This window comes from Lepisma saccharinum, chromosome 7, assembly GCF_977018435.1.
Source record: "Lepisma saccharinum chromosome 7, izLepSacc3.1, whole genome shotgun sequence".
Taxonomy (NCBI): Eukaryota; Metazoa; Arthropoda; class Insecta; order Zygentoma; family Lepismatidae; genus Lepisma; species Lepisma saccharinum.
This window is the reverse complement of record NC_139235.1, coordinates 75,962,425-75,981,351: the sequence shown is the minus strand read 5'-3', so window position 1 is coordinate 75,981,351 and position 18,927 is coordinate 75,962,425. Positions and strand designations below refer to the sequence as shown.

At 35.1% G+C, this 18,927-nt stretch overlaps 1 protein-coding gene across 3 annotated transcripts in view; it reads right to left on the bottom strand.

The window, feature by feature from the left end:
• Positions 1–508: 508 nt before the first annotated feature.
• Positions 509–18,927, bottom strand: part of LOC145990268 (kinesin-like protein KIF19) — a 94,490-nt gene continuing 76,071 nt past the window's right edge. For 2 of the 3 annotated variants that reach the window (XM_083125947.1, XM_083125948.1), the window contains 7 exons: positions 18,681–18,776; positions 14,005–14,100; positions 12,290–12,358; positions 11,759–11,801; positions 3,038–3,107; positions 1,472–1,513; positions 509–780 (listed from right to left, as the gene is read on the bottom strand). In XM_083125947.1, the coding sequence (XP_082982073.1) occupies positions 707–780; positions 1,472–1,513; positions 3,038–3,107; positions 11,759–11,801; positions 12,290–12,358; positions 14,005–14,100; positions 18,681–18,776 (490 nt within the window). In that variant the 3' untranslated portion in view covers positions 509–706. The remainder of the gene's footprint in view (positions 781–1,471; positions 1,514–3,037; positions 3,108–11,758; positions 11,802–12,289; positions 12,359–14,004; positions 14,101–18,680; positions 18,777–18,927) is intronic. The other variant, XM_083125949.1, reaches the window with a different exon arrangement.

The window sequence follows — 18,927 nt, the reverse complement described above, 5'->3', positions numbered from 1 at the left end:
AAAGATAAATAATGTTAATTTAATATAGCTTATTACATCAGATTTCATAGCAGACCTTCGTGGCGGAGTGGTTATCACAGCTCTCTACAACGCTAGGGATCCCGGGTTTGAATACCGGCCTGGTTATGTGTGATCTTTGTGAGTGTTCCTTCATCAATTTAATCTTACCCATCCTCATCTTCGCGATTAGTCAAAATTGGCAGAAATGCAAGTAAAATAAACCAAATCAATCAGTCAATCAGATTTCTTGGTCCTCATATCGTTAAGATACGTAAAAGAGAAGCAACATTATTATTTGTAGTAAATATCAGTTACATGGCTTGACAAAGAAAAGGTGGAAGTACTGAAATGTTACCAATTTAAAGAGCATATGTATCATTGTGCAATATATGTAATGTTATTGTTTTGAAGTAAAAGATCAGTAATATAGTTCACACCATTAAGAAGAATCATAAAAATAAAAATGCGAATTTGTTAAAAATATTAATGAATTTCTATTTATTTCGAACTTTTAATTTGAGACAAACATTGGCGCAACAATAGCAATAAAAATTATCTTTCACATAGGACCTTGCATGATAGATTACGAATAAACAATACAATACGTCCAGTTATGTACATTTGAGAAAGAAATTGACAGAAAACAGATCTCGCAGTCTTTACTCCATTGCGTCGCCTTCGGCTGACTGAAATTTGTGTGACGTCACTAGTTACGTGACAGAGCGAACCCCACTGTGGGGGACACGTATCGTCCTTCCCGCCTTGGCTGCTGGGTGTTATCTGAAAAATTAGGAACATTTCAATTAGCAGAAAACAACGATTTCACTACCTTGAGTTACATAAATATAGTAGCACTTCTCAAATAAATATGAGAAGTTATTGTCATGCATGTGTATATCACCTGAAATAAAGGTTTAATATTGGCATGTTCATGAAAAATGAGTGGCTTATATACTTCAATTCTATTAAATTTACTTTTATATTGATTTCAGGATTGGATTATCTATATTTATTATATTTACTGAAATAGATAAGTTTTATTGATATCGGCCCATTAATTAATTACTTTTGCGATTTCAATTTAATTCGTTGATCAAGAAATTTGTAATTTAAAATGTGTTTTTCCACACATCTTCATAAATTTACGAGAAATTTGATTACGAATAAATATCTAATTAAAATTAGAATATATGTTTCTTGAACAAACATTAATCAATTTACATGAACTTTTGAATAATTGTCTTAGTAGAATATCAATTAATACCGTTAAATTTCTTGGTGAACTAATTGAACCGAAATCGCAGTAATAATGAATTAGGAATAATATATTGACACCCAAAAATCTTACCTAGATCAGTAAATATAAACCAAATAATAAAATAAATATTTATCAACAATAAAAATGAAGTAATTGTAACTTGATAATTGCAGTAATTCTCAGATAAAAATTTATTATGAAGAATCAACTTACTGAGCAAACCTCTCCTTGTCTTCCCTAAGTTATCACGCCCATCTGAAATTAGAGATAAAAATTTATGTAATTGCAAATTGTTCATTTGTTATATCAGTATTCGAAATGTGCAGTCGCAAGTCGCCAAATGTAACTAGAATTTTTTTGCGCATATGTAAAATTTTCAAACTGTTACTTTTTGGAGAGTAGGTTCCTCAGAACATTCGGCGGCTAGGCAGTGGTTCATTGTTTGCTTTTGTTGTTTTGCCCGCATAAGTGGAGCCCGTTATTTTTGGTAACATTAACTTCCGAAATATGTAGTAAAGTATGGTAAAATACGCAAAAACGGCTCTCATACGCAACTAGAGTTGAGTCACGCAATAGCGTAAAATTTTTACAAGGTCTCATTTTTATGCAGCATATTGCACTGTCAGAGCACCGAATGGATACGATTTAGTGTCGATTAAAATATTTTATATTTAACATTTAATATTTGATCTTTTTATGAAAATCAAAAGAGTGGAATTTGAGAAAGCTTTTGCGACAAATTGGATGACAAACCAAGAGGTTTGTAATAAATTGCGAACGCTTTTAATTTTAATTATTGTCATTTTCAATAATTTCCAAGTGAAAAATAATGTTCATGTCTTTCAAACATAGGTACTTTAATTGTTTTAAAAATTGAGATATCACTAAGTTTTCAACTTTGGAGGCCAAATGGCACCTAAATGTCCAGGTACAGCTGCGAACAATTTGTTATATGAAAACAAACTCCGGAAAATTATTATTGTTCATTCAATTATATTTTTGCAATCTAGGAAAGAACTTGTCCACCACTAAACATATTCATATCCAAAAGGTAGACTTGAAGAATATTAAGTAATGTAAAAATGGGCTGGTTTTTAATATCTTTCTTTGCATGTTCACTCTAAACAATGCTACTTCGACGTTCAAGTTCTTTGCACATTTCTGCATCGATATTGGATTTTGATAAACACTTTTCCGAGAAAGAAAATAGTCGTTTGTTGTAATTTTCCTGCAAGATGAATGAGGTTACATGAGTGAGGTTCATACAATATTCCCATAGACTTACACACTTAGTACGTGGGTTCGATACCCGGTGGAGGCACATAGTGGTTCGGAACCCACTTCAAACTGTATGTCCACTCCCGATCAGCCTATCTGTGCATAAAGTGGACTTAAAACAGCAACTTAACAACAACTCAGTCGCTTAGTAGGCTACTAGGACAACATACGTTTGTGTTTTTATACAACATTTTAATAAAAGATGCAATACAACTTAAAATAAATTGTGTTTAAGTCATGTCTCTTGAAGATGAAAACAATTTATATTCATGTTTACCAACTGTGAAAATGAATAACTAATATTATCCTGTATAAAAGTCACTGTGGTACTAAATTATTTGAACCTGTAAAATTGCATATCTAATTCTGAATCACCCTGTAGTTGCATTTCCTATTTTTTAATTAAAAATTTGTAACGAATCGTCAAGTAATTCAACTTTATGTTTCTTTAGTGTCCAGGAAATCAACTGGAAACAGTGGAGATAAATCATTAATACGTACTCAGTCTATTCTGGTCATACGTCGACGACCTCCAGGTACCCATATTTGTTCCAGTCTCCTGGGACGTGGCCTGAAATAGAAGACAGAAGCATGTAATCGTAAAAGGTAAGGACGTTTTCCTCACAATACTGTACTCTTGAATTTTAGTAAAAAAAAAATTACGTTATTCAACATTTTTTGGAATGAAGACATTTTTTTTTTTTTCAGAAGCAGCAGGTTTGCGTGTCACATCTGTGTGTAAAGTCCTCTACGAATTCAACAAAACATTACGTTGCACTCAAACATGATAGCGTGGGCCATTTGTAAAGTGCTTTGCAACTCGGATGTTTTTTTCCACCTACATCTTGGAGAGAGATCCTTTTAATATTAACGGCAGCCCCTTAGCTAGATTTTTTGGCGACCTAGGCAGGATTGTGGTTTGAAACTTCCCCACCCACCGACATTTTTTTGTGCGTCCTTCGATATTTTCTTCTTTCGCCATGGTTTGTGATACTTAGATCCTACAAATTTTGAAATGAAAAAACAAAGAGGAACTCATTAAAAATAATATCGTTTATATTTAATGATTCATCGTTTGCATTTCTGATTTTAAAAATGTTCAGCATATTTAAGAATATTTCAGTTATGTCTTAGTGTCCGAAGAACATCTTTCAGAGAATGGTGGCATCTATTTTGACCCGAAAGAAAATATGTAGGGGTCACTTCATCAGCTGAAAATCTTAAGGCTCGGCTGGACCAGGGTATTTTTCCCCCGAATTTTCATCTCCTTACGAGAAATCGTTATGATATTTCAAAATCTGAAAAATATCTCGAGGTCTATTCTAGAACATTAACGTTTCCTTTCGCTGTTGTCAAGATATTATCAATAGTTTCGTGGCTGCGTAGACTATTGATAATATCTATACAACAGAGAAAGAAAAGAAACCAAAGATTCATGCGAATACTCTGGAAGGAATTCTAAGCAGATGTAATTTTTCATATTTTGTAATATTATAATATGTAATATTATAATGCTTTTAATATTAAAAACTTTTTATATAGTTTAAACAACATTTTAGATATAATATACAAATAAAACAGATCCAATTTTAGAGTGATATATTTATAGTCTCAAATATAATTTGTAGCTTTTATCTCATATATCTATAATCAAAATTGTATACATATAAATGAACTCAAATTTGAACTTTGCTTTGTATTGATTATTGCTGTTTCTAATTTAAATAGTGGTATTTGTATAATTTGTATACTTTCCTTATTATTCTCAAGCTTTTAAGCTTGTTACTTTTCCTTCTTTGTTTATTTTTTTCTTTGGTTCTTAAGTTTTCTCCTCTGTCTAAAATTTGTAATTATATATATATATATATATATATATATATATATATATATATGTGTGTGTGTGTGTATGTATGTATGTATTTTTTGTATTTGTGTAGCCTTTGTATTTGTATAACTTTTTGTATTCATATCAATCTAAGTTTTTGTGTAATAACTACTATGTGTTTGTATTTATGTATTTGTATTTATGTTAATGATATTTGTATATAGCAAATTGTAATGTCTATTGTAATTGGAGCATTTGCCCTTTCATAGGAGACTGGTTAATAAATAAATAAATAACGACTTTTCGCAAGGAGATGAAAAATTCGAAAATAAATGCCTTGGCGTCGGTCAAAGGTCAAATTGAGCAAATGGGAACAAAGGTCGAGTAACACTTTGTATTTTTCCTTCTCCCTTACCTCTGCAAATTTCTCCGTCACATATTCTGACTTTGTTGTCTAAATAAAGCGCCCTCTGTGCATGGCCCAAGGCCTCAGCCCCTCCTAGCCTACGCCTCGCTACGGGCCTGATTAATCATAATCCAATTTTCATTGACAATAAAGTAAATAACCGAATTACCTGAAAAATCTTGATTTTTTTTTAATATGGTGTCAGTAAGATGGCGTCCTTGATTTTGCGCACATTGTCGGAGTCTCAGAGCAAATCCACTAATGACGTTATGCTGACATATTGGTAACAGTTTTCCTGCCTGTCCTCGATGACTATGACCCAGATGAAGAAACACTCTACCAGCAAGATGGTGCAACTAGCTATTCTGCCAGAGTGTATATGGATGTGCTTAGACTCGTCTCATCAGCACATTCGGCGATATTCCGTGGCCTACCAATTCACCCGATTTGACGGCTCCTGACTTTTTCCTTTGGGGTTACCTCAAATCCAAAGTATTCAAGGACAACCCTCCAAGAACCAGGGATAATTTGAAGGAGTGCATCCGGCAAGAGATCCACAACATTCCGTTGGAGATGCTACGAAGCGTCATGGGCGGATTTTCTCTGAGACTCCGACACTGTGTGCAACACCTAGGACGCCATCTTACTGACACCATATTAAAAAATGAACATTTTTCAGGTACACTAGTAATGTCAACTCATGTACAGTACATTCATGTTCAAAAATTAACTAATATTTGCTCTCTCCATTTTTTATGCTTTTTTTAAATCTTCCCGTTTGACTGCCTCACACTATATTTCTACATTGGATTGGGTTATAAACAGAAGAAAATTAGTTATAGTTAAATGAGAGCGATACAATGGTAGAAAATTCTAAAATTCAGGGACGGTTTTTCTTATATCATTGAAAGGCGCCGTGAAATGGTTTGCTCTTATCAACATGTCAATTATGTGATTATGAAATTTGGAGAGAGTTTTATAAATGAGTGTCCGTGAGCCTACTCTGGATATTTGGTTTGACGTAGTTAATTTTGGTGGAACGCTTTACGGAAGTGAACGTGTGACGTCACACACAGGAAAACCGTGTGTATAGCTGAAAAACTTCTTTTCTACATACTGTGAGTAAAACTACAAATGGTTTTCACTTCATCAACTTTCTCTCAGTTTAGAAATTGAAAGAATAAAGAAAGATATCAGTTAGCACACGAACACAAAAAAGAAGCAAGAAAGAGAATGTGTTTTAAGAAACATTGGCATTGTGTAACGCACCTGCAAGTGTAAAAAATTATGCTTCTATGAACCTGGAAACTTAAGTTTTTAAATTTATGAAAATTGAAATAGAGTAGCGAAATACAACCTTTGTCAGAAAAGTTCCAGGACTGATTTTTTATTCTTTACCTGTGATATTCAAACACAAGAAATGGGTATTATTCAGTCACCTGATATGTGTTCTGAATAGAAATGGCCTTGGAAGTGTTTCCATGTAAACACACTAGGTGGCAGGGTTGTGCTTAGCAACCCACTGTTTGGCTTGTTGGCGCATTTAGTTGGAAGTTGCACAAGTGTCGTGATGGACGTGCATTCCGAGCAGAGAGTTATCATTCATGGAATATGATACAGCAAGCATTTGGTGACAAGGCATTATCGAGAAGCAGTATCTTTGAATGGCACAAAAGTTTTCGGATGGGCAGAGATTCAGTGCAAGATGATCCAAAGACATCCCATTTTTTCATGCTAAAGGTTTGGTGCACTATGAATATCTGTCTGAAGGAAAAACGATAAACAAAAACCTTTATTGACGTTCTGAAACATTTGCGTCAAGCAATTCTGCGGCACCGTCCTGATTTGTGCGCATCTGGGAAGTGGTTCTTATTGCACGACAATGCAAGGCCACATACTGCTTTATCAGTCCAAGAATATCTGGCCGAGCATCGTATCTCTGCTCTACCATATCCCCATATTTACCCGACCAGTTACCGTGTGATTATTTTTTGTCTCGCCGTGTGCAAACACCGCTGAAAGGGAAACGTCATGAAGATATTGGTAGCAATCCAAACGGTTTTGTGACAGATGTGTTGAGAAGCATCCTAGATGAAGCTTTCCCTGCTTGCTTCCATGACCTCCAGAAACGGTGGCAGCTTTGTATAGATAGCCGAGGGGACAATTTTGACAAAACCTAGGACCATTAGTTCCTAAGTTGAATAAATTATTTTTTACGAGCTCAGTCCTGGACTGACAAAGGTTGTATTAAATAAAATAAAAAATTCAGCAACCAATTTTTACGGTACAATATTTGTATTTATAGTCATGGAAATATTTTAGGTCAAGTTGATAAACTTATGAATGAATTAGTATTAGAAATTCAATAATTTTGCATTTCGTTGTGAAGAATGTATGAGAAAATTAATGCTTTTTAGAATTTCCAATGAAAATTATTGGTAGATTAAAAGTTCTTTGTGTGCGTGGCTCTGGGCGAGATTAGAATTTGAAAACTCAATGTGAATCTATACAAAAACTTCAGGCATATGTCAGCAAAATATTATCAAATTTAAATAATAATATTAAAATTTACTGATTACGTATTAATATTAGGATAAACACGGTGTTTTCTCTACAGTCTGGTGAAAGTTTAAACGATCACTTTCGAAAAAAATATTATATTCATAGCTTATTATAACGGCGTGGCTTCTCAAAATCAGGCTGCTATCACCCGATTTATTTAAAAATATTAAATATTTCACGTATTCATACAAATTGTAACGTTTACAACCGAATAACAACAGAATGCTGTTGCTCTATCGCCACCAAAATTAGCCTTTTCCATCTATTTGTATCACTTCTATTTATTACATCATTTTTTTTGTATAAGCCTCATGGGTCACGAGGCCCCTTCAGATGCGATGCCCCGGGCGGTCGTCCACTTCGCCCACCCCTTGCTACGCCTATGTGGAGAACAAGACGAAATGAAAATACTGTCCTCATTAGATTAGGAACAGTATTGCACGGATTTTTTTTTTAAAAAAAATCACGATTCCCTGACCTGTATGCAAAAAGCACAGAAAGAAAAAAAGTGTGACTTACACAGTCTTAACATGAATTATAACAGCATCTCATCCTTTTCGCCCGAAAAACTGAGAAAATCTGCATATATGAATATTTATGAACGAATTCTGCACGTAATAGTGTTTCCTTTTTACATGCAATAAGTTATTTCGGAGTCTTATATTTAAAAAAATAAGTCATTTTTATAACTGTGATCCATGGCGTTATAAATCAGTTCTGTACTTTCTCACTTGAATTAACATCGCTGGGGAGGGAGGAGTATGTAAGGTAAAGAATGCGTCACGCTGAATAACACTTCCCAATTTTAATTTGTTTGGAACGAACTGGAAATACATTGCGCGTTTCCAGGAAGGTACAACGTTGGAGCAAAGCGAGGTTTCTAGGTTGGACGTGCTTTATGTAGGGTGCCAGTCAAGAAAGTCACGAAAGTCAAGAAACAGTAAAGAAATCCACGCGTAGGTCAAGAAGTCAAGAAATTATACTTTTCGTCAAGATTTTTTGCAATCACAATTACTGATTGATTTAGTTTATTTTACTTCACTTTTCTGCCCCTTTGATCAATCGCGAAGATAAGGATGAATGGTGGTAAGATTAGATGGATGAAGTGACAATCACAAACATATAGGACGACAACACGAGGTCCACGTAAGATTATACTGGCTGTAAGTCCAGACGCCAGAGCCTCGCTAGGCTGCCAAATGCAGTCCAGGATGCATTATTAGATAAAGCAAGTCTAATTCTCTTGTTAAATACAGCTTCAGTTTTTCATCTTAACTAGGATGACCAGATATTTGTTGACAAAAAGAGTATAGTCTATAGGTTGAAGGTGCGCATGCATTTTGCTCTTTCACGGGGTCCGCAAAAATCCCGCGCGACTTCTTGACAGTCTAATTATCCTGGAAATTATGCAAAATTAAAACTTTCTTTTTATTTTACACTAATTTTGCACAAAAAACTATATTTTGTGACTACATAATATCTATCTTAATATTCTGATGCAATTCTTGAATATTCTAAAGCAAATTTCTTGGTATGTTGATGCATATAATTGGAGGAGAATATTTACACACCAATATTGATCAATATTTTGAACAAATTTTAATTATTGCAATTTTCAAGTATCGGTATCGGTGGGAATCGGTAAGAGTATCGGCATCGGTATCGGTTCAAAGTGGTATCGGCTCAGCCCTAATCATTATCATTAAATTCCAATGAATTTGAAATATGTTTTGCTTGTTGATGGAATATGAAAATGACACTTGAAATTGTTCATAGGAAATTCTTGAGTCAAGGAGTAAATACTTCAGTTTGTTGACATCTTGACGTTTTCCGTTCTGTGGATTTTAAGGCATTTTTACGCGTAAAATAATGAATGAAATTAAATAGCAAGGAAAAGAGTATATTTGGGGATTTTTGCAAATTGAAAAGAGTATAGAGTATATGTACCTCTAAAAGAGTATAATACTCTTAAAAAGAATATGTCTGGTCACCCTATCTTAACTGGCCTATTGGTAGTGGTTTTTCATTAAATAAATATGTATGCTTCTGCCACTTTTGGCTAATTGCAACAATGTGAATGGGTGATGATTAGATGAAATATATAATGTGTGGGATACTTACAAAGAACACTCATGTGCAGGTCGTGATTCGAACCCGTGTGTATGTGTTGATTGATTGATTTATTTTACTTCGCTTTTCTGCCACTTTTGGCTAATCACGAAGATGAGAATGAGTGATAATATGATAAAATTGATAAAGGGACACTCACAAAGAATGCTCATAATCGAACCCTGTACCCCTAGCTTCGTAGCGCGCTGAAGTGTGTGTTTATGAGGGTGTGCGTGTGCCACCTCACTCTCTTGAGCGTTTTTGAATCTTGGAAGGCACAGAAAGTTCCTTCCCAAAATAGGTGGCTATGCCCCTTCCCCTTGAAACTTTCTGTCGGTTCCCATGTGCATAATACAAAATGATCACATCAAATGATTGCGTGTTTTATGAAGGTGTGATACATACTGCTCATGCTTCGTGTAAGAACGGACGGGATTTTCATTACACTTGTTTCTTATCAGCAGACTTGATCAGTACAAAAAAACATTCTGCATCCTCCGTGAGGTAAGCTGACTGCGTGTTTCTTCGATCTCGTGCTCTGACCTTCGCTAAATTTGAGCAACGACCTTCCCTAGTTAATTATGATCAACGCGTTATCTCTACGCAAAACGCTAAGATTGAACGAGATATTTGTCATGCGATGGTGAAGCGAAGGAAATTATCTTCTAGTCGCATGCTACAGCTGCCTTTTCCTCACAACGCCATCTTCCGATTGAAGAACGAACGAGTCGTGTACAGCCAACTTGTCTTCACAAAGTCTCCAGCGATGACGTTAGCAGATCGTAAGGGATATTCTCCCAGCAACGAGAGTTCTGAGCTGTGAGTGAACGTTTGACACTTTTGTGGAAGGTTCGTTGCCATGGAGACGATTTTTTGTGCTGCGTTGCCAAGCTTTACAGCCGCAACGGTTTAGCAACAGGGGGTGAGTAACTTTATAGTTACTCCCCGAATTCTTGGTTCAACTTCCATGACAGATGTTGACTGGCCGAAGGCTGGTTTATGACTCATAGTAAAGCAACAAAGCGACAACACTGTACCCAATATTGGATTCCTCCATTTGTAGGCGGGAATTCTAGCTGTGTTCTTTCATCGTATAAACTTTAGATGATGCATTGGCGCCAGTAATTCACTGGGCAGTACGTTAACCCAGTTAGAGAGAGGAAGGAAAGGGGGAGAAAGAGATAAATAAATATAATGGAAAGTGATAGAGAACAGAAGTATAAAGCGAGAGAGAGAGAGAGAGAGAGAGAGAAAGAAGTAGAGAAACAGAACAAGAAAGAGAAAATAATAAATAGTGGAAGGAAAAGATTAGGAACGAAAAAGATAACAAAGCAAGAGAAAAGGAATGAGAAAAAGAGAAAGAATCTTAACCATCGAAGTAGAGCCCACCGAATGGAATTCTCTGGCAATGTAACTGCAACAACCACAGACGTTACGAAAACACTCACACCCTACCTCACCAAAAATACTTATAACAATGACAAATTATCAGCGATATACTTTTGCAGTTGAGTTCTGATGTAACATCAAATTATAATGTTTTAATTGAAATGTGATCATGCAGTATTTCAAATCACATAATCAGTTCTGTATTTTTAATTTCTTTTATAGTCTCCTCGGTTGCTGCTCACAATCTAACTACCAAAGATTTCAAGTTCCAGACCTCCTTTCTGAGATTCTCTTCATCAATTTCATTTCATCATCCTTTTCGTCGCGATTATCCTAAAAAGACAGAAAAGCGACATAAAATAAGACCACAAATGTACTGTAGCGACTTTCTTTCTCACAGGAAAGTTGGACCAATTAAGGGATATAACCCCTCCCCCTGGGCACGCCACCATGTTTGTTCATACACCACCATCAATGACTTCAAGAACTTTTATTTTTAAAAGAAGAACACAAGCCGCGGCTGGTACTATTTTGTGATAAATGATAGTATAGCCCACCTCCTGTAATTTGCACTAGCTAGTACGAAAACACATGAGAAATTCACAACAAATTATTTATTGTGAACAAATTTTGTCGATTATGTTGGCAACATTTCATATTATTGTTCATTTTTAGATGTTATCAACTAATTATTTTGATGCTTTTGAGCATTAATAAGTTTAAATTTATTTTTAGAATTACGTGCAATTTCACACCAAAGCTTATCACTACTTCATTTATTTAAAAAAAATGAAAAAAATGTGTCACTACGTGGTAGGTTCCCAGTAAACAAACAAATAAGCAAAACAAACCAATTTCGACACTCGAAAAAATAAGAAAATAAAGTGAATTATTTTGTGCGAATTAAGTTTTGTTTTGTGAATTCGCTCACCGCCAAGTTGTCATCGCTTGCCGATCGTCTCAGGACTCTTCCACTGTAAAAGTAAATAAATAAAAAATATATTCTAATTTGAAAGAACCACTAGATAAATAAATAAGCAAGTAAAAATAACTTAAAAGATTGAAATGTGATGTAAGTTGTTAACTGGCTATAAGACTTCATTTTCGAATTATTATCATATTTTTCTAAACAATTGTTTCAATTATGCGATGTTTTTAGAAACTCAACTAAACTACATCAAGGCAGTTTATATGTGTCTTTTAATTTCTATACAATCCGAAATTGAGGTTTCTCACTTCTAAATAAATAGGATATTTTGAATATTAAAGTTGTCGGAAGGTAATAGGATAACCTATTGTGTTCAACTTCTCACATAGTCTTTTAGAGCATGTACCAATTTTCATTATCTTTTTTTCACAACCCCTTCAAACAACCTATTATGAGCTCAGGTTTGAATATTGTGTTTCTGCATGTCTTACTAGTCCTATGTAATGATTGGAGTTTTACTTCAAGGATACGTACCTGGATTTTCCAACTGGTCTTGGAAGACGAGACATTGTTTTAGGCGATTTCGTAACGTTTATATCCCCCCTAGAAATAAATTAACACAAGTAATTAGGGTCACACATTATTACAAAAATAACATTTTCAATCAGTAGAAAAGATAATGTGTTAACTTGAGTCATTCCCTACAATCTGTGCCTGCCAAGTGTAAATCATATTTCAAACGTGTTAATGATACTCGTATAAGATTAAGTCTACTACTAATAAAATGTTAGTTTTAGAATGGACGAAACTTGACATTTTATAAATTAATTTTCAAATCTCTTTTTTTTCCTTTTTTCACTTACATCATAGGAGAATTGAACTGAAAATGAAGAATTCAGAAATTGTGTACAAACTGACATTTTGGGCGACTTAGATGCTTAGTGTGATTGTTACCTCTTTTATATTCACGTTTAAACTAATATTCAATGTCCAGTGTACACTCGCCGGCAATAAAAATGCGACACCTAGATCCTAGATCCTGAAATACTCTCTTTATAGGAAGGCGTTGGTAGAAGTTGCCATTGGAAATTTGCTATTAAAATCCACTTATCGCCGTAAAGTTAGGCAACACACACAACGCCTTGCAGGCAAGCGAGTATTTCACGATCTAGGTGTCCCATTTTTATTGCCGGTGACTGTACATGATGTGGATGAGGAGTAACTTTTCCGGTAGGAATGTCAACCTCTCTTCCACGAAACTGAATTCTTGCAGGCAAACGATCCTGGACTAGGAGATTTGTGTGTTGTGTCCTGTCCATGTGCGTGTTCGTGATTCATCCATTTCATCTAATCACCGTTCATCCTCATAGTCGCGATTAACCAAAAGTGGCGGAATAGAAACGTAAATAAAATACATTTCATTTAGGGCTGAGCCGATACAACTTTAAACCGATACCTATGCCGATACTCTTACCGATACCGATACTTGAAAATTGCAATAATTAGAATTTGTTCAAAATGTTGATCAGTATTGGTGTGTAAATATTCTTCTCCAATCAATTTACCAAGAAACTTGCTTCAGAATATTACAATTGATGTAATGTAATCACAAAATATAGTTTTCCGTGAAAAATTGGTTCAAAAGAAAGAGAAACTTTGAATTTTGCATAATTTCCTGGATAATTAGAATTCGCGAAAGTGTCTCGCAGCATTTTTGCAGACCCCGTGAAAGATCAATATGCCGGAAAAGTATCGGCTAGTATCGGTAGATGAATTCCAATCGATACTTTCCGATACATCGGTATCGGTTCAGCCCTAATTTCATTATTAAACTGGGCCTCCCCGATGGCGCAGTGGTTCCGTCGCCGCCTTGTAATCAAGGGGTCCCGGGTTCGATACCAGGTGAAGGCACAAGTGGTTCGGATCCCACTTTAAAATGTAGGTCCAATCACGATTAGCCTTACTGTGCAAAAAGTGGACTTAAAACACCAACTCAACTCAACTCATTATTAAACTGGGTATACGACTCCTTTAATGCATTGGTTTGTCTACCTGAAATGAGTTCTGTGACATCATGTTTGATGTTGAATAGTAAGGTTTGTGTATGGTTTTGAGGCACCCCTGACACACCCTTCGAGTAACCCTTGGGTTCCGTGGAACCCCGTTTGAAAACCAGCCGATTACTATGGCATCATAAGGAAAAAAGTGTCAGTAATATTTCCAACCGAAATAAAGACCAATACACTAACCTCGCACCATCTCTCAGTTTAACCATGGGAGTAGCACCAGGAATGGGCGGGAAAAGCACCGCCGATGTCGACCCAAGAGAATGTGGTTGAGAATCTCTGAAAAGATATAGTTAAAAGTTTATATCTGAATATACATAAAGACAATAACACAATGACAGAATTACGAAAATAACGGAATTTTACCATTCAATGGATATATGATAATCGATCTACAATTACTATGTATTATAGCAGAGATATTTCTAACCTCAGCACCATTTCATGCTTTATTGTGAAAAGTAACAAAATTGTCACGATAAGTTTACTAAACTATATCGTACTCTATTTTTTATCTTCACTATTTTCTCATTGAAAATATAAGTATCCACTACCAATCACTGTTCTATTTTCTTACCTGTTGCAAATGAATTAATTCTGTACCAGTGGCTACAATACATGCGGAGAAAATTCCACACACGAATAAATAAATTATTAAATGAAATATTACAAATCAATGACATTTCTGACATTATTGCTTAAAAGGAAGAGCCTCTACTAAGTAATTTAATCATAAAGCCACAACCACCCCTCCCCCACCAACCTTTCCCCGCGGCGAGCTGGAAAAGGAGAGTTCTGTTCAATGGATGATTGTAGGACGGGGAGAAACTTAACATTACGCTTATGGGAGTATTATTTTACTTGTTCGCTTGGGAATATAAAACGTCCGGTTGCATTTGAAAACACATGAACGGAAAGAGAACAGATTGAAGATTTTGTTTGTGATGGAAAATGTTGAAAGTTCAATTTGATTAGCTGTAATTAAAGTTGCTTCTCCTTAAATAATACATGGGATTCTTTAATTACTTCTTCGTCATATAATTCACAGATCGTTTCTAGCTTAATAATCAACTTTAAAAACACCTTCAACTTGCAACATGGGTAGAAATTCACATTTTTGTACAATGTTTTCTTTTTAGTAGCACTGCCCATTCCGACAATATTGAAATAAATGCACATATATTTAATATTTTATTTTATATGTAAGCAGTAGGCTACACAAGACGGAAGATACATAGGAAATATTGACTTAATTTTGAGTTTTTATTATCAAATATTAAATTACTTGCAATTACGCAATGGATTAAGGCTCCCCTGGATTTTTGTTGATGCCAACGAAGCTGTTTTCGAAAATTCCACGTATATCGAAAAACTGCTATGATGTTCCAAGTTCTGAAATGATACATCTGCTTCCTTTTAGAGAATTCCGTGAATCTTTGTGTGGTTTGCTTTCGCTGCGATCTAAATATTTATAATACTGTAGTTTCGTAGCTACGTAAGCCTGTTTTCCATTACAGTAGGGTACGAAATAAAAAATCCCCCCATCAAAAAATTCCCGGGGGGGAAGAGTTTTTGTTATTACAACAAAATATAAGCAATTAGTTTTGACTTCTTATGTACTTTACTAAGGATAATATCGAAAAAACACACTCTCTCTCTCTCTCTCTCTCTCTCTCTCTCTCTCTCTCTCTCTCTCTCAATAGGCCGGACCCTGTGGCCGAGTGGTGTCGACCTCTGTGCGAAGTGGTTAGCAGAGCGCGCTACAACGCCAGGGGTTCCGGGTTCGAGTCCCGGGTAAGGCATGCGTATTTGTGTTTGTCCAGATGATAAGAAACAAAGAAAATGTAACAATTGAAAAGAGTAAAAGTGAGAGCAAGTGTGAATGGTAGGGGATACCTCCGTGTAGGAGGTATTTACTTAAAAAAAAAAAAGTTGTTAGCACATCGCGCTGCGACGCCAAGGATCCCGGGTTCGAATCCCGCTCGGGCTTGGTTGTTTGTGAATGTCCATTCATCATTTTCATCATTTCATCACTCATCCCCATCTTCGCAAATTAGCCAAGAAGCTCAAAACGCGAAGTAAAATAAACTAAATCAAAATCTTTTTCAATAGATATACTTTACACCAATAACGATTTCTTGCGTACAAAAAAAGTAACAGATGGATTCAAGTCAATATAATTATAAATTCTAATAGTTTTATATTAATAGAGAGCAAAAACTAAATAAAAGCTTATGCATAATAAAATTGTTTCGTAATTTATTGACATTTTTAACCAGTTTGTAAAGGAATTAGTTTGTTACTTTACAAATATCTGATATATATATATATATATATATATATATATATATATATATATATATATATATATATATATATATATATATATATATATATATATATAAGTAACGAATTAATTCCTTTATGTGTATTTAATATATATATATATATATATATATATATATATATATATATATATATATATATATATATATATATATATATATATATGTGTGTGTGTGGGGGGGGGTGTAGATTAAGATCGTCCTCCCCACCACCAGTCTTCTAGATATCTAGAAAACAGCGACCACAGGCCAAAGGTCAAGCGGCGGTTTACGTATTACTGTGAAATCTCAAGTTCTGTTATGTATACACAAAAAGCACGAAGACCACATGCGACAACAATCTACTCTGCATCCTATTTACTCTAAACATACAACTACTTGCATGATGCGGAATCTACTCACAACCTAACTACCGCTATTCTACATATTTACATTTAATAACAACAAAACACAGACAAGATTTCGTTTATAAAATAACCAGTTACACTTTCAAAAGAATCTTTATATCCTTGTTGCATATGTTGTTGATCATTATCTTTGTTAGGTTGACCATCAAAGTTTGAACATTGAACTTCTGAATATTTACTTAGTCAAGGAAACCTTGCCAAGAATGCGTAGAAGTTTATTCCCTTTTCCCGATCGATCATATATGAAGACTATTTCTAGCCTGTTCTCTGTATCTCTATTTCTTCTTTCCTGTCTCTCAATTTGATATTAATCCACTCATAAAATCTATGCAAATCTATAGAATATTTTTGCAGGAAAGTAATGTAAATACGTATTAAATACACTTACATTTTTGGTTTATTTAAAAAATCCAGAAGGTTTTCTGAGCAATTTTTTAAAAAAAACAGTAAAATGTGTTATTGCATGTTATACGTACAAATCAAGCTGACTGAGAAAACTGGTGCTTATAATTTTCCTTATTGGTTCATTTTTTTAATACATTGGTGCAACTTCTGAGGTTTTCTACGGATCTCTTGGATATATGCTGATATAAAGGTAAATGTGTAGCCAAAGCTAACGTTTACTACAAACGTGAGTATGCTCTGATGTGGAAGTATATACATTTCAAGAAATAATCATTCTACTTATATATTTTCGCCCATTTTCATTCGAATATTTCTTCCGGCAAAGCAATTTGTAAAGAAAAAGTTTTCAGTAGTTGTGTTTATCAGATGTATAAAAGCTCGAAAATTGAGAGAACGTTAGAATTATGCCAATTGTGCGTAGGGGGATTTAGACATGCTACAGTGGGTAGAGGATAGGGTCGGTAAGAAGATGCATGATGCTCGTTTATTTGCCATTGTCAGGCTTAAAGTAAAATAAATCTCAAGCAGAATTTAACAGAAGACATGTTTGAAAGTCGTTCGTACATATTCATTGTGCCAAGAAATTTGTATGCGACTTTTGAACTGTTTGTGAATTACACATGATTCTATTTACAATGCAGTTACATTTCTTTTGACAGCTCACGAATGGGCGGTGGAATTAATGTGAATCAAAAACGGGGCAATGGACTAAAATGTTTGGGGAAACACTGCGTTTATAATTATATTGTGTAGCTGAGTATAGTAATAGTTCGCCAGCAGTCTATCTCCGAGTTTTGTCGCGCGATTAGTCCGCAAGCTTATTGCAGAAAGCAAGCTGTGGCAACAAATGCGCAGCGACAAGCACTCTGTAGCCTTCTGCACCTGCGCAGAAGTGCGATAAGCGTTATGTGGGAGGTGCCTTGTATGTTACGTCGCATGGTGGATGCGCGAGTGCCATGCGCAGGAGTATAAGCGTTGACTAAGATAAGCCTTCTCCGTGCAACTTCCATTGGATGAGCGCGTTACATTTTTCGCAATAATCCAGCAGTGAAAAGGAAGCAATACGTTTAACTACGCATGCTACACTTGACGACACATGCAAGTACAACATCCTCCTCCACTCACCTATTGTGATTCCGCCTTATGGGAGGCAAAGGAGAATCCCTTCCTGACCCTGCAGAACTTTAGCGGAAAGGAACAATCAAATATTGTTTCTTATCTGTCATAAAGTAACGTTTCAAATATTACCCGTTAAGGTGACCAGTGTATTCCCGTCTTTCAGTTATCAATTAATTTATCTTAGAATTTTCGGAAAGCTATGTTTTCTCCCTTTAAGCAACGAGACATCCGTACTTTATTCAGGATTCAAACCTAGAACTTCTGGTGGCGGAATCTCTACGATATCCACTCTGATACTGAGACCCGCTGCACAAAATACTACCCCCAAAAGTAAAATTTTGAGCTTGTTCCATTGCCATTTGTTTGCTCAAGAAAATCTGGTCACCCTAACTACAATTTACACATATTTTGCAAATTTATAAAAACAGATACAATTATAATATCAATGTAATAATATAATGCAAATTATATTTTTCATGAAAACAATGTTTCAAAAGTTGTTCTTTAGCAAAATTGCATGCCTTCAATTTTAGTAATGGCTACGAGAAATTACTTAAGAAGTATTTGGCGAAGATCATCTTACCTCGAAGGGGTGCGAAGAGTCAAGTCGCTCTCCGATCTCCTCATTCCATTGATGTCGACACGAGAGTGATATGGCCTATGGAACAATGGCTCAGGGCTGAAACACAATGAAGTATAATAATCAGTTCTTTTTTAAAGATTAAATACCAGAATTCTGTAAGGTGAACAACTTGCGCAAAGACGAATAGACTGAAATCACGAAAGCTATTGTCACGTAACTAATTTTGCCAATAATTTAGATTTTTGTA